General features: G+C 44.2%; 1 protein-coding gene across 2 annotated transcripts in view; it reads right to left on the reverse strand.

Moving 5' to 3' along the window:
- Positions 1-14,112: 14,112 nt before the first annotated feature.
- SMTN (smoothelin) overlaps positions 14,113-18,618 on the reverse strand; it is a 141,038-nt gene continuing 136,532 nt past the window's right edge. The window contains exon 19 of one of the 2 annotated variants that reach the window (XM_040416718.1): positions 14,113-17,753. In XM_040416718.1, coding sequence (XP_040272652.1) covers positions 17,603-17,753 — 151 coding nt within the window. In that variant the 3' untranslated portion in view covers positions 14,113-17,602. The remainder of the gene's footprint in view (positions 17,754-18,618) is intronic. The other variant, XM_040416719.1, reaches the window with a different exon arrangement.

Raw genomic sequence — 18,618 nt, forward strand, 5'->3', positions numbered from 1 at the left:
CAGGCTGATCCAACTTTGATGTAATGTCCTTAAAACAAGTCAAAATGAGTCTCAGTAGTGTGTGTGGCCTCCACGTGCCTGTATGACCTCCCTACAACGCCTGTGCATGCTCCTGATGAGGTGGCGGACGGTCTCCTGAGGGATTTCCTCCCAGACCTGGACTAAAGCATCTGCCAACTCCTGGACAGTCTGTGGTGCAATGTGACGTTGGTGGATAGAGCGAGACATGATGTCCCAGATGTGCTCAATTGGATTCAGGTCTGGGGAACGGGCGGGCCAGTCCATAGCATCAATGCCTTCGTCTTGCAGGAACTGCTGACACACTCCAGCCACATGAGGTCTAGCATTGTCTTGCATTAGGAGGAACCCAGGGCCAACCGCACCCGCATATGGTCTCACAAGGGGTCTGAGGATCTCATCTCGGTACCTAATGGCAGTCAGGCTACCTCTGGCGAGCACATGAAGAAATGCCACCCCACACCATTACTGACCCAATGCCAAACCGGTCATGCTGGAGGATGTTGCAAGCAGCAGAACATTCTCCACGGCGTCTCCAGACTCTGTCACGTCTGTCACATGTGCTCAGTGTGAACCTGCTTTCATCTGTAAAGAGCACAGGGCGCCAGTGGCAAATTTGCCAATCTTGGTGTTCTCTGGCAAATGCCAAACGTCCTGCACGGTGTTGGGCTGTAAGCACAACCCCCACCTGTGGACGTCGGGCCCTCATATCACCCTCATGGAGTCTGTTTCTGACCGTTTGAGCAGACACATGCACATTTGTGGCCTGCTGGAGGTCATTTTGCAGGGCTCTGGCAGTGCTCCTCCTGTTCCTCCTTGCACAAAGGCGGAGGTAGCGGTCCTGCTGCTGGGTTGTTGCCCTCCTACGGCCTCCTCCACGTCTCCTGATGTACTGGCCTGTTTCCTGGTAGCGCCTCCATGCTCTGGACACTACGCTGACAGACACAGCAAACCTTCTTGCCACAGCTCGCATTGATGTGCCATCCTGGATAAGCTGCACTACCTGAGCCACTTGTGTGGGTTGTAAACTCCGTCTCATGCTACCACTAGAGTGAAAGCACCGCCAGCATTCAAAAGTGACCAAAACATCAGCCAGGAAGCATAGGAACTGAGAAGTGTCTGGTCACCACCTGCAGAACCACTCCTTTATTGGGGGTGTCTTGCTAATTGCCTATAATTTCCACCTGTTGTCTATCCCATTTGCACAACAGCATGTGAAATTGATTGTCACTCAGTGTTGCTTCCTAAGTGGACAGTTTGATTTCACAGAAGTGTGATTGACTTGGAGTTACATTGTGTTTAAGTGTTCCCTTTATTTTTTTGAGCAGTGTATATTTTTTTTGTGTATAGTTTTTAGAATAAAACTAACGATTGCATTGTTCCAGTTTTGCCCTTGTTAACTGATTATCTGGTTTATGCTAAGAACTCTGTCCTCAGAGGAGACATACTACCGCATTGTCTTATTTTTTTATAAATTACTAATTGGTTAGCTAGGTTGCAAATAACTGTTTCTTCCCTTTAGTATTAGCTAGCCATCAATACGAAGAGTGGTGGCAGCAAATTAATCTGATTTCCATCATTAAAATCGATAATTTTAATTTTTCTGATTGTATCATGTATGGGCACACCAACCAATCTTAAACGTCTACTGTGCTCACAGTGGATTCGCCTCCAGAAGTCACTAGTGGACGAGACCTGTATGGCAACTGTGTCATAAGTAAGGGTGGCAGGTAATTGGGGTAGCATGAATGTACCGTCCGGGTTGACCATGGGGTACAAGGTAGCAGTAGGAAGGGGTAAAGGTGACATAGGAGTGACGGGGGGTCCAGACCAAATGATATTAAAGGTCCGTTCATGGGCATTGTCTGGGGACAAGATGGCGCTGTAGCTAACACGGGAAGTAATGGGACGTGCCAGGGTGTAGTTACCAAGGTGTGGTTTTGTGGGCAGGGAGCCCCACAGGCAAGGCACGTATCACGGGAGGAGGGATTCTGTTGACCACATGTTTTGCAGGTCCACCCACCTGCTTTCTTCCCGGCACCATTATAGGGCGGTGGCAAGTCATGTATCAATGCAACACCAGGTTTACAGAAATATCTGTCTTTTCTCATCAAAATTTTGTCGTCCCCCCCCCCGTCTGTTCAAATTCTTTACTATAGTCCAACCACACACGGACCAGGTCTGTCAATTTATCATCCTCTAACTTCCCTCTTTTCTCATTCAACGTCTGCCACGCAACAGGGCAGTGTGCCACCTTTTGGTAGGTTATAATTTTTTTCTAACTTGCTTAAACATTTAATATGGCGTTTGCCTCTCCGGTCAGATGAACAGTAGCCCTTCGGGACACTTTCCGCATTTCCCATCTTTTGAATCCTTCACCTTGTTATGGACAACACAGAAACCCGATATAACACATTGAGCCTAATGTCCCACACACTCTGGGTAGACACTGGCCGGTCTCCTCCCTTCTGTCGTCTCTCGGTCACAACACCGGGGTGACCGATTGACACAGGCACTTTAGAAGACCTTTGGGTTTCTATCAGTCTGTGTTTCCGTTACAAAAAGGTCGCACATTAAAAACAATAAACCACAATACATCAAGGAAGAACCCTTGCGTACTGTCCCATCGTCTCTCGCACCTACTGGAGCCGTCTAAAGACGTCTGTATAGAGTAATCACTGGACGTGAAGACTTTTGAGTCCGGGTCAGGACACTCTGGGTTACCGCAGACCGCTCTCCCCCCTTCTGTGATAGTCCCCCTTTTGGAGATTTGAGTCAGATGCCGGGCTGAACTCCGATACAGGCCAATAGGAGAACTCAGTGTCTCAGTCAGTGATGCTTGTCAACAGGGTCTTCACAACTTATAGGCAAAACACAGTACATCAAGACTTTAAAAAAACATATGGGGTTCTTACTTTCATGCCCTCGAGGACGTCCCAGACTGCTGCCGCACCCCTCCCTGCGCCGACTACGTTACATTGAGGAAGTCGGCACCAGGAGCGCAGCATTCACTCACTGCGCCTGTCCCGAATACAGAAGCGCACGGCGCAGGCACGGGATTTAGACAGATGCAGGCAAATCAGACGTCAAGAGGAGCGGGGCGGGATAGAACGACATGGGCGACGAAAATGGTCAGTAGACGGAGCCTCCATGTGCTGAATCGACGCCCACATAGCACCTAGAGGCTCATTAGCATATGGATAACAGTAAGTTTTTTAGGTGAACGGCCGCAGACAGAAGTGAACAAAGAAGACTTATGTACTGCTGACACTAGCACATCGCTAGTGTCAGTCAGCTACATATGGCAAAATCTGATGGTAGAAACGCTTTAAGTTGGGTCACCGTGCGAAAAGGGAACGGCAATTAGACTATTATTTCTAAACTGGCAGCTTTAGAGGCTCTGAACAAAACCCTCTTTACAGAGGACCGAAAAGCTCAGATTGACTCCCTGAGATTACAACTAAAAGACTGTCTACTTTATCGATATGAAAAACTCCTCTCTGTAAAAGCTCGTTATTATTCCCAGAATAATAAAGCAGGAAAGCTACTAGGTAACAGGATTAAAAAGAGGCTAGCTAAATCTAGAATCGCCTTCCTATTTCATTCGGACAATAAGAGCAAATTATATGACCCCAAGTATATTGCCAATCAATTTATGGAATATTATTTATCCCTATACAACCTGAAAACATCTCTACAAACCCATCAGGCCACCCCACAGGAGATAAACTCCTTTTTATCTTCCCTTAATCTTCCCATGTTACAGGAACAGCAACAAAACTCTATAAAATCGCTTCCCTTCACATCTGCAGAGATATCGCAAGTCATCTCATCTTTACCTCTACATAAATCCCCGGGCCCGGATGGATTATCCAACGCTTATAACAAAACCTTTACCCCATATTTATTATCTAATATGACGTCAATGTTTACACAAGCATTTCAGGAGGGAGCATTCCCACAGGAAATGTTGTCTGCCATTGTGGCCCTACCCAAACTCGGCAAGATGCAAGATAAACCCCAAAATTTCAGACCCATTTCTCTCCTGAATACAGATATGAAAATTTACGCTAAGGTACTTGGAACAGACTCTCAAAAGTCCTCCCATGACTAGTGAATATAGATCAGGTGGGGTTTGTTGGGGGCAGGCAGCTCACGGACAACACAAGAAGAGCGTTAAATATCCTTGATCATATTGTACATCAGAAAAGTCCTGCTTTTTTGGTCATGCTAGACGGCGAGAAGGCGTTTGATCGCCTTAACTGGTCTTATGCCTTCTCAGTCCTGGAAAGACTAGGCCTAGGAAGTACTCTAATCACAGCCATTAAAGCTTTGTATTCCGTTCCTACAGCAAAAGTATTTGTAAATGGAGCGGTATCAACTTTGTTCCCTATTACCAACGGTACCCGTCAGGGATGTCCTTTATCCCCCTCATTTTTGTTTTAGCCATAGAACCCTTAGCTCAAGCTATCAGGCAACATCCAGATATTTCGGGTGTCACATTTGATAATAAACAACACTGCATATCATTATATGCTGACAATATACTCTTATCCCTCTCCTCCCCCAGTCATCTCTAGTAGCTTGTCCTATCAGTTATAGAAAGATTCGGCCGTATATCTTACTACAAAATGAATGAAAACAAATCCCAACTCCTACCCTTTAATATCCCTTCCCAACAAATACCTGAATTAAAGTCAAAAATTCTATTGGACTGGCAAACTACTCATAAAATACCTGGGCATTAATCTAACATCTTCTATTGCCTTATTGTTTCAACATAATTACCTCCCTCTTTTAGATACCATCAAAAACTATATCTCATGGGTAGGCCGTATTGCTACTTTTCAAATGATGACCCTACCTAAGCTTTTATTCATTTTCCGCACAGTCCCCATAAGAATACCTTCTCACTTCTTAATAAATGCACAGGGTCTTCTCTGAAATAACAAAAGATCTAACATAAATACCAGCGTTCCATATTACCTCTCAAACATAAAATGTAATACAAAACGTCACAACCAAAATTATGAGATATACTATCAGTTGATTATACACAGAAAACTCAATAGTGATTAGGGTAGATACGAACCCTTGCTCTGCTCAAACTATGACCAATCTCTGATAATGGGTAGTATTGCGACAACTTATAAATTATCAGGCCTGATATTGACTATGGAACGTGAATATTCCAATCAGAGCGTTTCTCAGATATAAATATTAGATCTTTTATTCAGTAATATGCATTTTTACTGAATAGTGATAATATTGATGTAGCACTTTTAACATTATACATCCGCACTAAAGCAGGGAGTTACAAAATATCAAGCCAATTAATTCAATAAATACTACACATAATAAAGTTATACATTACCCGAGAATGTGAATGATCTGCAGAGCCTATAGGAAGTCAGCTCTAAAGTCTGTTCTGATCATTGGGATTTTTCTCCTGGGGTGTCCCTCCTTTCTTCCTCATTTTCTTTGTGAGTGGTTTATTATCGAAAACTTAATCAGTTAGACACACCATCCCAACTCAGTTTTCCAATCATTGTCGGTTAGGCGTGTACATATGATAATGACTGATGTCACTATCACCCAGAATGCATTTTGGCTATTGGTGTAAGGTTACTTATTCAACCCTAGGTGGCACTATTGCATAAGCTACTAGCATCCTTATTAGTAAGGGTTAAATGACCAGGCCCTACTTCATCTTGCATTCCATACACATAAGGGTACTTTCACACTTGCGGCAGGACGGATCCGACAGGCTGTTCACCATGTCGGATCCGTCCTTCCGCTATTTCGCCATGCCGCCGGACTGCCGCTCCGTCCCCATTGACTATAATGGGGAAGGGGGCAGAGCTCCGGCGCAGAACGGCAGTGCACGGCGAAAGGCCGCCGGACTAAAAGTCCTGCATGTCCGACTTTTTAGTCCGGCGGATCTCGCCGTGCACTGCCGTGCTGCGCCGGAGCTCTGCCCCCGTCCCCATTATAGTCAATGGGGACAGAGTGGCGGTCCGGCGAAATAGCGGAAGGACGGATCCGACAGGGTGAACAGCCTGTCGGATCCGTCCTGCCACAAGTGTGAAAGTAGCCTAACATATGGAATCCTAAATCAGAGCTACAAGGATTAACTTTGACACATATACCAATTAAAGCATAGACATTAAGGTACCAGTTTAGACGTCTCCCAAACTATAAAATTTATGGTATCGATAATAATATAATAGACCTTGTACTATCACAGACATGTGTGTCTCCTCTGTCACTTCAACGGATGATTGATTGTTAGTTAAAATAATGAATCCCCGTTCGGGGAAGGCGGTGTTAACAAAATCTATGCTCAACATTCTTCTCATCATGTTTTAGGAGTGTATGCGTTCCTAGTGAGAAATATATAAGATAATAGATGCATTGACGTCCTTCATAATATTCAACAATATAACAATACATACGTCCTATTGATTATCATCTTAAACAAAAAAGGTTCATTATATGTGTATACAGACATCACAGATTTTCTGCTTAACCAATAGACATCAACTGTAGGGATAATTAGTACCAGATAGTCTAGAGAATATCCTTATCTCAGTCAATAATCTACAAGGAGAACAGAATGACTTCTCAGACTTGTACATCTATAGAGAAGAAACCTTATGAACAGTGTCCTTTCCATGAACCCCTCTATGAACTTTAAAAAACATACAAAATGGTGACTATATCACAATATGGGCTATTATAGGTAATCAAATCCACTATAATTAAGACATTTAGATATAAATGTTATACACCTATGAAAAGGACACATGGTAGCTTCCGTCACCCCCCAAAAGTCATTTTTCTTTTTTGGGCTAATTAAAATCCTTATAGTGCGATTATTCAATATATAGTGCTCTTACCCTTATCTGTTGTCTAGTTTCTTTAAAAACTGCACTGTTCTAATAGGTTAATTACCTGGCTACCAGCAAGTAGGGCGGTTACTTGCTGGTAGCCGCCGCATCCTCCTTTAAAAAAAAACGCCCCCTCCTCTTGTTGATCGACAGGGCCAGCGAGCGCTCTCCTCCTCTGGATGGCCCTGTCTTTCCTCAGTGCGCCTGCGCCGATGACGTCACATCTACACCCGGCACAGGCGCACAGAGGAAGGAGCGGCCGAGCGAGCGTCCTCTTATCAGTGCGCCTGCGCCGACTGAAGACCGGTACGGCGCAGGCGCGAGATTTAGAACGCAGACAGGGCCAGCCAGAGGAGGCGAGCGCTCGCTGGCCCTGTCAATCAACAAGAGGAGGGGGCGTTTTTTTTTAAAGGAGGATGCAGCGGCTACCAGCAAGTAACCGCCCTACTTGCTGGTAGCCAGGTACTTAACCTATTATAAAAGTGCGGTTTTTAAAGAAACTAGACAACAGATAAGGGTAAGAGCACTATATATTGAATAATCGCACTATAAGGATTTTAATTAGCCCAAAAATGAAAAATGACTTTTGGGGGGTGACAGAAGCCCTTTAAAGTATAAGCCCACATATAGTGCACCAACCCTGAAGTCTTATCGCCCATGTCAACATCCCCTAGCTTTTCTGAACACCGTTTGTAGTAGTTCTGCCACTCCTCACCAGAAAAGAGTTCTCTCATAGAAGAGTATATAGTTGAAATAGAAAATTGCCTCGCCCTCCATTGGTCCATCTTATTTTGGACGATTTCCTGACTGACATCGACCAGTCGGGACATTAACCACCTCAGCCCCCAGTGCTTAAACACCCTGAAAGACCAGGCCACTTTTTACACTTCTGACCTACACTACTTTCACCGTTTATTGCTCGGTCATGCAACTTACCACCCAAATGAATTTTACCTCCTTTTCTTCTCACTAATAGAGCTTTCATTTGGTGGTATTTCATTTCTGCTGACATTTTTACTTTTTTTGGTATTAATCGAAATTTAACGATTTTTTTGCAAAGAAATGACATTTTTCACTTTCAAAAAACGAGATCCATATATAAATTTTGCTCTAAATTTATTGTTCTACATGTCTAAATGGTTTGGGTAAAAGTTATAGCGTTTACAAACTATGGTACAAAAATGTGAATTTCCGCTTTTTGAAGCAGCTCTGACTTTCTGAGCACCTGTCATGATTCCTGAGGTTCTACAATGCCCAGACAGTACAAACACCCCACAAATGACCCCATTTCGGAAAGTACACACCCTAAGGTATTTGCTGATGGGCATAGTGAGTTCATAGAACTTTTTATTTTTTGTCACAAGTTAGCGGAAAATGATGATTTTTTTTTTTTTTTTCTTACAAAGTCTCATATTCCACTAACTTGTGACAAAAAATAAAAAGTTCTATGAACTCACTATGCCCATCACGAAATACCTTGGGGTGTCTTCTTTCCAAAATGGGGTCACTTGTGGGGTAGTTATACTGCCCTGGCATTTTCCAGGGGCCCTAATGTGTGGTAAGTAGGTAAATGACCTGTGAAATCCGAAAGGTGCTCTTTGGAATGTGGGCCCCTTTGCCCACCTAGGCTGCAAAAAAGTGTCACACATGTGGTATCGCCGTATTCAGGAGAAGTTGGGCAATGTGTTTTGTGGTGTCATTTTACATATACCCATGCTGGGTGAGAGAAATATCTTGGCAAAAGACAACTTTTCCCCTTTTTTTATACAAAGTTGGCATTTGACCAAGATATTTATCTCACCCAGCATGGGTATATGTAAAATGACACCCCAAAACATATTCCCCAACTTCTCCTGAATACGGAGATACCACATGTGTGACACTTTTTTGCAGCCTAGGGGGGCAAAGGTGCCCAAATTCCTTTTAGGAGGGCATTTTTAGACATTTGGATACCAGACTTCTTCTCACGCTTTGGGGCCCCTAAAATGCCAGGGCAGTATAAATACCCCACATGTGACCCCATTTGGAAAGAAGACACCCCAAGGTATTCAATGAGGGGCATGGCGAGTTCATAGAAAAAATAAATTTTTGGCACAAGTTAGCGGAAATTGATTTTTTTGATTTTGTTCTCACAAAGTCTCCCTTTCCGCTAACTTGGGACAAAAATTTAAATCTTTCATGGACTCAATATGCCCCTCAGCGAATACCTTGGGGTGTCTTCTTTCCAAAATGGTGTTGTTATTTGTGGGGTGTTTGTACTGCCCTGGCATTTGAGGGTCTCCGCAATCATTACATGTATGCCCAGCATTAGGAGTTTCTGCTATTCTCCTTATATTGAGCATACAGGTAATGAGATTTTTTTTTTTCCGTTCAGCCTCTGGGCTGAAAGAAAAAAATGAACGGCACAGATTTCTTCATTCGCATCGATCAATGTGGATGAAAAAATCTCTGCCAAAAAAAGAAAAAGGAGGGGAAAGGCGTCTGCCAGGACATAGGAGCTCCGCCCAACATCCATACCCACTTAGCTCGTATGCCCTGGCAAACCCGATTTCTCCATTCACATCAATCGATTTTTGTTTGCCAAAGTATATGAACACCGCCACCTCCTCAGCTCATATGCCTCGGCAAACGTATCTTTTACTGCAGAGGAGAAATCTCGTCTTGCAGCGCCGCATACACCGACTTGCGTGTAATCTGACAGCAGCGCAATGCTTCTGTCCGAATGCACATCAGTGCTGCAGCTAGTCGATCGGTTGGTCCACCTGAAAGGTAAAAAAAACAAAACAAAAAAGAAAAAACCAGGCCGCAACGCAATAACTTTATTAACTTTAGAACAGAACATATTAACTTTTTTTTAAACTTTTTTACTTACCGGTAATTTTTTTTTTGTTTCGTTTTCTTTACCTTTACAGAACAAACCTCTCCTTCCCCATGGGACAATGTGCAAAGCGCAAATCGCCCAAAGATGTGGCAAAGTACGTTATGCACTTTATCCCAGGTGAAAGGAGAGGTTTGCAGCAGCTGTGAGTAAAAGGGCCCTAAAAGCCCTGTGTGCCTGTCCTGTGAGATGCAATCCCTATGCTAGGTGTACCTGTGTGTGGTACTTCCGGAAACACTCTCCTAAGCATAGGGCAGGGTGGTCAGGGCAGTCAGGACAGAAATAGCGGGTGTCACGCCTTATTGCACTCCTGCTACAGACACAACATTTTTTTCGGGGTGGTGGTTGGGTTGAGGTACCAGCAACGACACTGGGGAAATGTCGCTCGTGTAGACGGCTAACTACACTGGTGGATGGGGCCACGGAACCTCCTGGGTAAAGGAGGTTCTCGATGATCTCTTCCTGGAATTTGAGGAAGGATCCTGTTCTCCCAGCCTTACTGTAGAGAACAAAACTATTATACAGCGCCAATTGAATTAAATATACAGACACCTTCTTATACCAGCGTCTGGTTCTGCGGGAAACTAAATAGGGAGCCAACATCTGGTCATTGAAGTCCACCCCTCCCATGAGCGCATTATAGTCGTGGACTGAGAGGGGCTTTTCAATGACACGGGTTGCCCTTTCAATTTGGATTGTCGTGTCTGCGTGAATGGAGGAGAGCATGTAAACGTCACGCTTGTCTCTCCATTTCACCGCGAGCAGTTCTTCGTTACACAAGGCAGCCCTCTCCCCCCTTGCAAGACGGGTGGTTACAAGCCGTTGGGGGAAGCCCACGCGACTAGTTCGCGCGGTGCCACAGGCGCAAATCCGTTCTAGAAACAAATGCCTAAAGAGGGCCACACTTGTGTAAAAATTGTCCACATAAAGATGGTACCCCTTGCCGAATAAGGGTGACACCAAGTCCCAGACTGTCTTCCCACTGCTCCCCAGGTAGTCAGGGCAACCGACCGGCTCCAGGGTCTGATCTTTTCCCTCATAGATCCGAAATTTGTGGGTATAGCCTGTGGCCCTTTCACAGAGCTTATACAATTTGACCCCATACCGGGCACGCTTGCTTGGGATGTATTGTTTGAAGCCAAGGCGCCCGGTAAAATGTATTAGGGACTCGTCTACGCAGATGTTTTGCTCAGGAGTATACAAATCTGCAAATTTCTGGTTGAAATGGTCTATGAGGGGCCGAATTTTGTGGAGCCGGTCAAAAGCTGGGTGGCCTCTGGGACGGGAGGTGGTGGTGTCGCTAAAATGCAGAAAACGCAGGATGGCCTCAAATCGTGTCCTAGGCATAGCAGCAGAGAACATGGGCATGTGATGAATCGGGTTCGTGGACCAATATGACCGCAATTCATGCTTTTTTGTCAGGCCCATGTTGAGGAGAAGGCCCAGAAAAATTTTAAGTTCGGAAACTTGGACTGGTTTCCACCGGAAAGGCTGGGCATAATAGCTTCCCGGGTTTGCGGTTATAAATTGTGTGGCATACCGGTTTGTCTCTGCCACGACTAAGTCCAAGAGCTCCACAGTCAAGAACAGCTCAAAAAATCCCAGGGCCGAACCGATTTGAGCCGTCTCAACCCGAACTCCAGACTGGGCGGTGAAAGGGGGGACTACAGGTGCGGCTGAAGTTTGTGACTGCCAATCAGGGTTTGCCAGCACCTCAGGGATTCTAGGGGCTCTACAAGCCTGTCTGCGCGGTGGCTGCGACGGGGTAACTACTGCACGTGCCACCGTACCAGCTTCAACTGCCCTTCTGGTGCTCGCTACTTCACCAGGTTGTACGGCAGTGCTGGTACTAGGTCCAGGAAGGGCTGCGCTGCTGGTGTATGCCTCACCACGTGATCCGGCAGCGACAGCCCCACTCTGCTGCTCTTGAAGCGGATCCTGCGTAACCTGTGGTCTAGCGACACGGGGCCGGGTACGCCTGGTGCTGCCAGGGACCTCAACCTCCTCGTCCGAACTTTGGGTCAGAGAGCCACTGCTTTCTACAGGTTCATATTCTGACCCGCTAGATTCGTCAGATGAGGGTTCCCACTCCTCATCCGACTGGGTCAGAATCCTGTAGGCCTCTTCAGAAGAATACCCCCTGTTTGACATTTTGGACTACTAAATTTAGGGGTATTCCCTGAGACTACCCAAGAAAAAAAGCAAACCTGTCTTACAAAGGGGAGGCTAGCGAAGTACCGGAGGCCGCTGCGGTTGATAAAAAATATCAAAACTGATTTTTTTATCGCCGCAGTGCGTGTAAAGTGAATGTGCAGTGATCAAAAAATAATAATTTTTTGTCACTGCGGTGGGGCGGGGCGTGGGTGAACGCACGTGTGGGCGACCGATCAGGCCTGATCGGGCAAACACTGCGTTTTGGGTGGAGGGCGAGCTAAGGTGACACTAATACTATTATAGATCTGACTGTGATCAGTTTTGATCACTTACAGATACTATAAAAGTACAAATGCTGATTAGCGATACGCTAATCAGCGAATAAAAGTGACTGCGGTGCGGTGGGGTGGGCGCTAACTGACGCTAACTACCTAACCAAGGGGCCTAAACTATCCCTAAAACCTAACAGCCAATACTAGTGAAAAAAAAAAGTGACAGTTTACACTGATCACTTTTTGTCTTTCACTAGTGATTGACAGGGGTGATCAAAGGGTTAATTGGGGTGCAGGGGGGTGATCTGGGGCTAAGGTGTAGTGTTGGTGCTACTCACAGTTCAGTCTGCTCCTCTGCTGGATCCAACCGACGAAAAGGACCAGCAGAGGAGCAGAGAAGCCATATAACAGATCATATTTACGAATATGATCTGTTATATGGCTTGTGATTCGATTTTTTAAAAATCAGCAACCTGCCAGCGACGATCATTGGCTGGCAGGTTGCTGATGCAATTCTCCTCGAACTTTTGCCGGCCCGCGATGCGCATGCGCGGGCCGGCTGTGACCGAAATCTCGCGTCTCGCAAGAGGACGCGCGGGCGCGTCCACTCGGAATGAAACAACCACCTCCAGGACGCGTCTGTGCGTACAGCGGTCCGGAGGTGGTTAAGCAAGATTGGATCTTCGGCACTGAAACCATTAATTCGGCCGCAGATCATAGAGAGAAATGGCCTCATCTTCGGTATACCACCTATGTTCCTTGGGATGCAACAACTGATTCACCGTGAACAGACCTTTTATCTTACATTCAACATAAAGTGAACTGTCCCTAACATGGGAGAAATCTGTGTGGTTCCACCATGGTAAGTATTTACAGACTTAAAAACAGAGCCTGAGTTTCTTTTACGGACTGCATTAGGCAGGAAAGATTGTAAGTTCTAATATCAGGTAAACTAAGGTCCCTCTCCCTCCTACGTGCCATCAATTTACCAAGTGACATACGAGTGCTTCCTTGTCCACACAAAGTAAAGCCTTTGTTCAGCCTAGAGACATCCTTATGTCGCAATAACATGGGAATAGTTTGCATTGAGTACACAGCTTAGGTACACACATCATTTTTATTAAGTGGCCCCTACCCAAAGGCAATAATGGAAGATTGTTCTTAGAAAAGCAGGAGAAAAATTCAGCTTGTAGATGAGGTCCGGGGAACCCTCCATTTTAATACCCGAGTACACTATGCTAGTAGCAGCAACCAGGATATTGGTATCAATATGCTTCTCTCCTCTACCACTGGAGCCCAAAAATAAAATGGAATCATTTGGTAATATTCACTTTGAACAAAGAAACATTGCCCAAATTTTGACATCACCCGAGGTGTATTTCCCAGATCAGCATGAACATCAGACATAAACAGTAGGATATCCTCTGCAAAAACAGCAGTATGCAAGCATTTACTGTGAATCTGGATACCTTTAAATATATATATGGTATTCTAAAAGACGAGTAAGTGGCTCAAGAGCAGTGTTGAAGAGTAGTGGGGATAAAGGGCACCCCTGGCGAGTTCCCTTTTGCAAAGGAAAAAGGGTGTGATAAATTCCTAGGTGTATACTCTCGCCTGAGGGCGATCATACAAACCCTTCAAAAATACCCAAAAAGCGCCATCAAAACAGATTATGTCCAGCACCTGCCACCTAAAGGCTTTTTCCGCATCTGATGACCTAGAGACTAAACGCATCTTTCTCAGTCACGAATAGATTAATTATACCCCCATCCTGATATTTCACTTTTACTTTACTCTCTAAAGTAGAAAGATTCACACCATTGCTGTAATAAACTGTAACTACTTCCAATTATGGCTGCCAACTTTAATGCAGATTGAAATAACGAGCCTGGAGAGGTTATTAGTTAATAGAAATTTATTAAAATGACAGCACACGCTGGTGTATAAAAAGAATGGAACACAATAGCTGTGTATGAGGAGTGATCATAGCTTTCTGGTCACAACAGGCAGACTGGTTGTTGAACCTTTGTTCAGAGAACGGGAACAATAAAAACCCGTATGGCACAAATTGCTGATATGAGGTCACAAACAATTTAGGATTTATGCAAATAAAATGAAGTATGTAATATACAAATATAAGTATACAGACACAGTTAAAAAAGCATTTGCTGGAAATAGAATGGCAAGTGCACTTTACAAACATCGAATAAATCAGACCGGAGGGACAAGCAATGAGAGGTTATCACAGTTTCATGATGGCTGAGCCCAACAGCTCTGTAGTGTTAGATTTGCATGAAAGTAATCATCTACTACCTTGCCCAGGAAAATACAGACTGCCTCACAGACCTAGAAGAGGATACGACAAACGGGTTATTGTTAAACTGCAATTCCTGTTATGGCAGAGTTCCCAGGCACATTCCTAACAGGCACCTGGCATCAACACACTGGAAACACCTAGACCTGGCTGTAAGCGACACAAGGTTCAGTGGTGGACATGTGGCCTTTATGGAGTATTGTACTGCTTACGCCAAGAGGACTAGATACAGTGTCAAGGTGTACCCAGTATCTCCCCGTCTAGGTGGTCCCACAGAGTCTGCACCTTTGGAGTAGTAGTAGTTATTGGAGAAATCCCAAATGATCTGATACACGCCAGAAGATCACATTGGTGACGTCTTAGCTTGAACCACTACCGATTTCCTGAGTAAAAGGGTTACATAAAAATAGCTCAAACCCCTTTGACTGCTCAGATATGTCAGACACTGGAAATAAGGCAGATTGTAACCATCCCAGTCAATATAGTTATTTGGGTGTAAGAATTCATTTTGGAAATCCATGGTGGTCAGACATCAAAAGCTCACGTAAATCTTACATACCAGATGATTTTGACTGGATTTCACCTTCAAGATTCTTATAGGTATCATTGATGCTTTTCGACATGACAGGAGTTGCTGTATATTGAAACATCCATTGTGTAACCAGGGCAAGGTAAAAGGTCACTGTCTATGTAAGGAAATACTCAAACTTTTAATCCACCCAAAGCATTCAATTCTCCAAGAACAAGTCGTATGAAGGAAGAGCAAGAGCAATGCGCAACTACTACTAGACTGTATTATAGCTCATTATTTTATCACCAGGGAACATGGCTGCACACTACCTTTACAGGTATCGGGGTCCTTGTAAAAGACGTGTGCATGCTCCGTGTGCCTGTCAATTAGAACTGAGAAAACACGGCAGTAAGCGCAAAGCCCGAGGCTCTCATCTTGACTTTCTAAGATGATCATTCATTGACTCCTCTCTCTCAAAACTGTAAATAACGAGACTGCAGCAATTTTTTTTTAAAATCTTAATTCCTAAATCACTAGAAGCTAGAATAGACTGCAGTGGCATTCCTGGAAGGATGACAGCCAACAATGACATGCACTTAAGTCACTGTCTAGTCGGCAGACCTGTTATATATGAAAGCAGGCAGCAGCACGAACATATGTATGACGCATATGTAGTGCAAAGCAATGAACCATATTAAAATATTTTTTTATAAAAATCCACATCTACAGTTTGTGACTATCTGGCACGAGGAAGGAACGGACACATTTAAAATTAGAGGTGTATTACATTGACCAAGAAAAGAAAACATTCTAGCCTCTTGGTAGGACCCTGATCATGCAGTCTGTCCAATGAGATCATTTCTAATTTAGAAGATAAAATAAATGGTTTCAAGACTGTAAGGACTCCATCGTTTCTAAAATAGATCATAGACTCTATATAATGTAAATCTGAACACTTTTTACATATACTCACATAGTGGAGGTACCATAAAAAGGGGGTTGACAGGAAAATGGTATTGGTAAAAAGAAAAAAATCAGGACAATCAGGGTAAATGTTGGAGAACACCGAGGGCTCAACCAAAGGTTCTCTTTCAATAAAGAATATCTGTCTATGAGTCAGTCATAGCTGTGATGGTTGGCACCTAGATCAGCACTCGGATACTAACAAAAAGATTCTAATTGCTGGTTATTAAGAGGTTTCCTGATTTTATATCAATACTGCTTAAATCGCAGCGTAATCAAAGGTTCAGTCCCTAAACATTTTCCAAATCTCAGCTTAGTCAGTGAATGGGAACATTCTTCAAAACATCCAGAGTATCCTCATCATGTGCATGTAGAAATGAAAGTTTCGCTACACAAATGAGCGGTGAGTATGAGCGTTTCCATTCACTAACCACAAAACAATTGTGAAGAACTGAAAGTATGAGAACGTTACAAGTATTCTCCTTATGCAATGATTGAAGTAGTTGTCCCTATTAAGATAACGTATTCCCTAACAAAAGCACGAGAATGGGGTCAGTGCTCCCCTGTTTGAATGAAGCAGCAGCCGCGCCTGTGTGCGGTCGCTCGATTCAGCTCTGGCAGATATACAGTAGCAGAGCGTTTGTACTTTGCTGTCGCTGGCAGACCCATACAGTTGAGCGGAGCGGTGAATATGCATGTGTGATTGCCGCTCCATTCAAACCAGGGAGCATGGGCCTCCATTCTTGTGATCGGCAGGGGCCAGACCCTTAAACCCTATATTGTGTATTGGGGATAAGTTGGCACAATGGGACAACCCCTTTAAGCTGTATTTACCTACAAAACACTGCTCTTCATTCCAATGTGGCAAGGGCATGCTGTTCTTTAATGCAGAAATATCCATATGGAACATGGACCTTCATACTTGCAGATAATTATTGGCTAGGTCCATGTCTTTCACATTAAGAATGCATTAGGATTCATGATGAGGTGTATGACAGTATCACCTACCAAAGAAAATCCACAGTGATCATTAATGGCCAGCTCACCATCTGTGCCTAGACATAGTAAATTTTAGTGAGCTCTTCTCAGCAATATTCTGGATTACTTCTCAAAGTAGGTCTATATTATATCCGAGTGCCACTCTAGTTGTGCCTAAGTGTACAGAGAATTGAGAGCCAATGAATATGGAGAATAAAATTGTTCTGAAGCTTGTGGCTGTGATTACGTAAAGGCCCAGCACTTACCTGGTGCTATTTTATAATACTATCTAAATATATTAATTCTGTGGGAAGAGGGTTAGGTAGTCCAGGCAGTGACATAATCCTACTAGCACAGCAGCAGAAGTTGACCAAAGAGCCACAAGGCATTGCACTGCAACACACAGCAAAGCTCTGGCCAAAGTCAGATTAAAGTGAGGAGGCATTAATAAAGCAACGTCAAATGTAGTCAGTAACTGCATCATTAAAAGCACAATGTCACCCCATACAGTGTCCCTTTAGTGATGGAGGGGGTTAACTTAGAAGTTGTGCAGTACTGCAGTGGCATTAGCCGCATAGTGCTGGTGCTGTGCCAGGAGAATTCAAAGGGATAAAAAGGGCTGTATTAAAATTCGTTCTTGCGTAGACGCATTTCATGCCGCCTCAGGTGGTTGTATAAGGACTGGACGTAGGTAAAAACGCACTTGGAGTCTGGCTTCTTCCCCATGATCATCATGTCCTCAACCTCCACCAGGGGAACACAGTCCACGAGATATCTGAAAGAGATTTTATGAAGTTTACTGAGGATAACCGAGAGGACTGCTGAAGGCAGACAAGACGGAAGAGCCGGCCAGAAAAGGAGGCGGCAGAATTGGCCAAGTGACAGAACTGAAGATGACATGGTTTGGTATTAATCTGAATGCATAAGATGCAATAAAAAATGTTTTATTATTTTAATAAATGCAGATATACAAATCCAGCAGTGCTACATCTATATATACACACACACTTAAAATACTGCATATATATGCCAAATAGTTATCATGGAGGTCTTCACAGATGGGCTCCAGACCACACTGCAGATTTTCACAGGGTTCATCTGTAGCTGTCGTATGAAAGTCTACAGTACAATACAAGTATTAATGACTACTGAAACCCTTGGATCAAAAATACAAGCTCACTCTCCATTCTCCTCCTGTCTACTCAATCAACTTTCATTTGATCAGAATCCAGCTTAGATTCCCATTCAGAAAACAGGAGGGTATGGAGACCAAGCAATCAGACTGAATAATGGAATAGACACTGAATGGCATCGACCAGCATGCCATCTTTAATGTGGTTTTCCAGGATTTTCATATTGATAGTCTCATCAAGATAGGTCAACAATAGGGGATCACTGGGGGTCCAACTCCTAGCACCCCCACTGATCAGCTGTTTGAGGAAGCTGCTGCACCTACTAGAGCTCTGGCGAGTGCCTCGGCCTCTTCGCAACTTAAACACAGCGCTGTCCATTGGATGGCGGCTGTGCTTGGTATTGTAGCTTAGTCCTATTCACTTGAATTGGACAAAGCTGTGCCTAGGCCATGTTATCGATGAAAGTGACATCACATGGCCTAGGAAGAGGCCTACACACTCACAGAC

This window comes from Bufo bufo, chromosome 2, assembly GCF_905171765.1.
Source record: "Bufo bufo chromosome 2, aBufBuf1.1, whole genome shotgun sequence".
Taxonomy (NCBI): domain Eukaryota; kingdom Metazoa; phylum Chordata; class Amphibia; order Anura; family Bufonidae; genus Bufo; species Bufo bufo.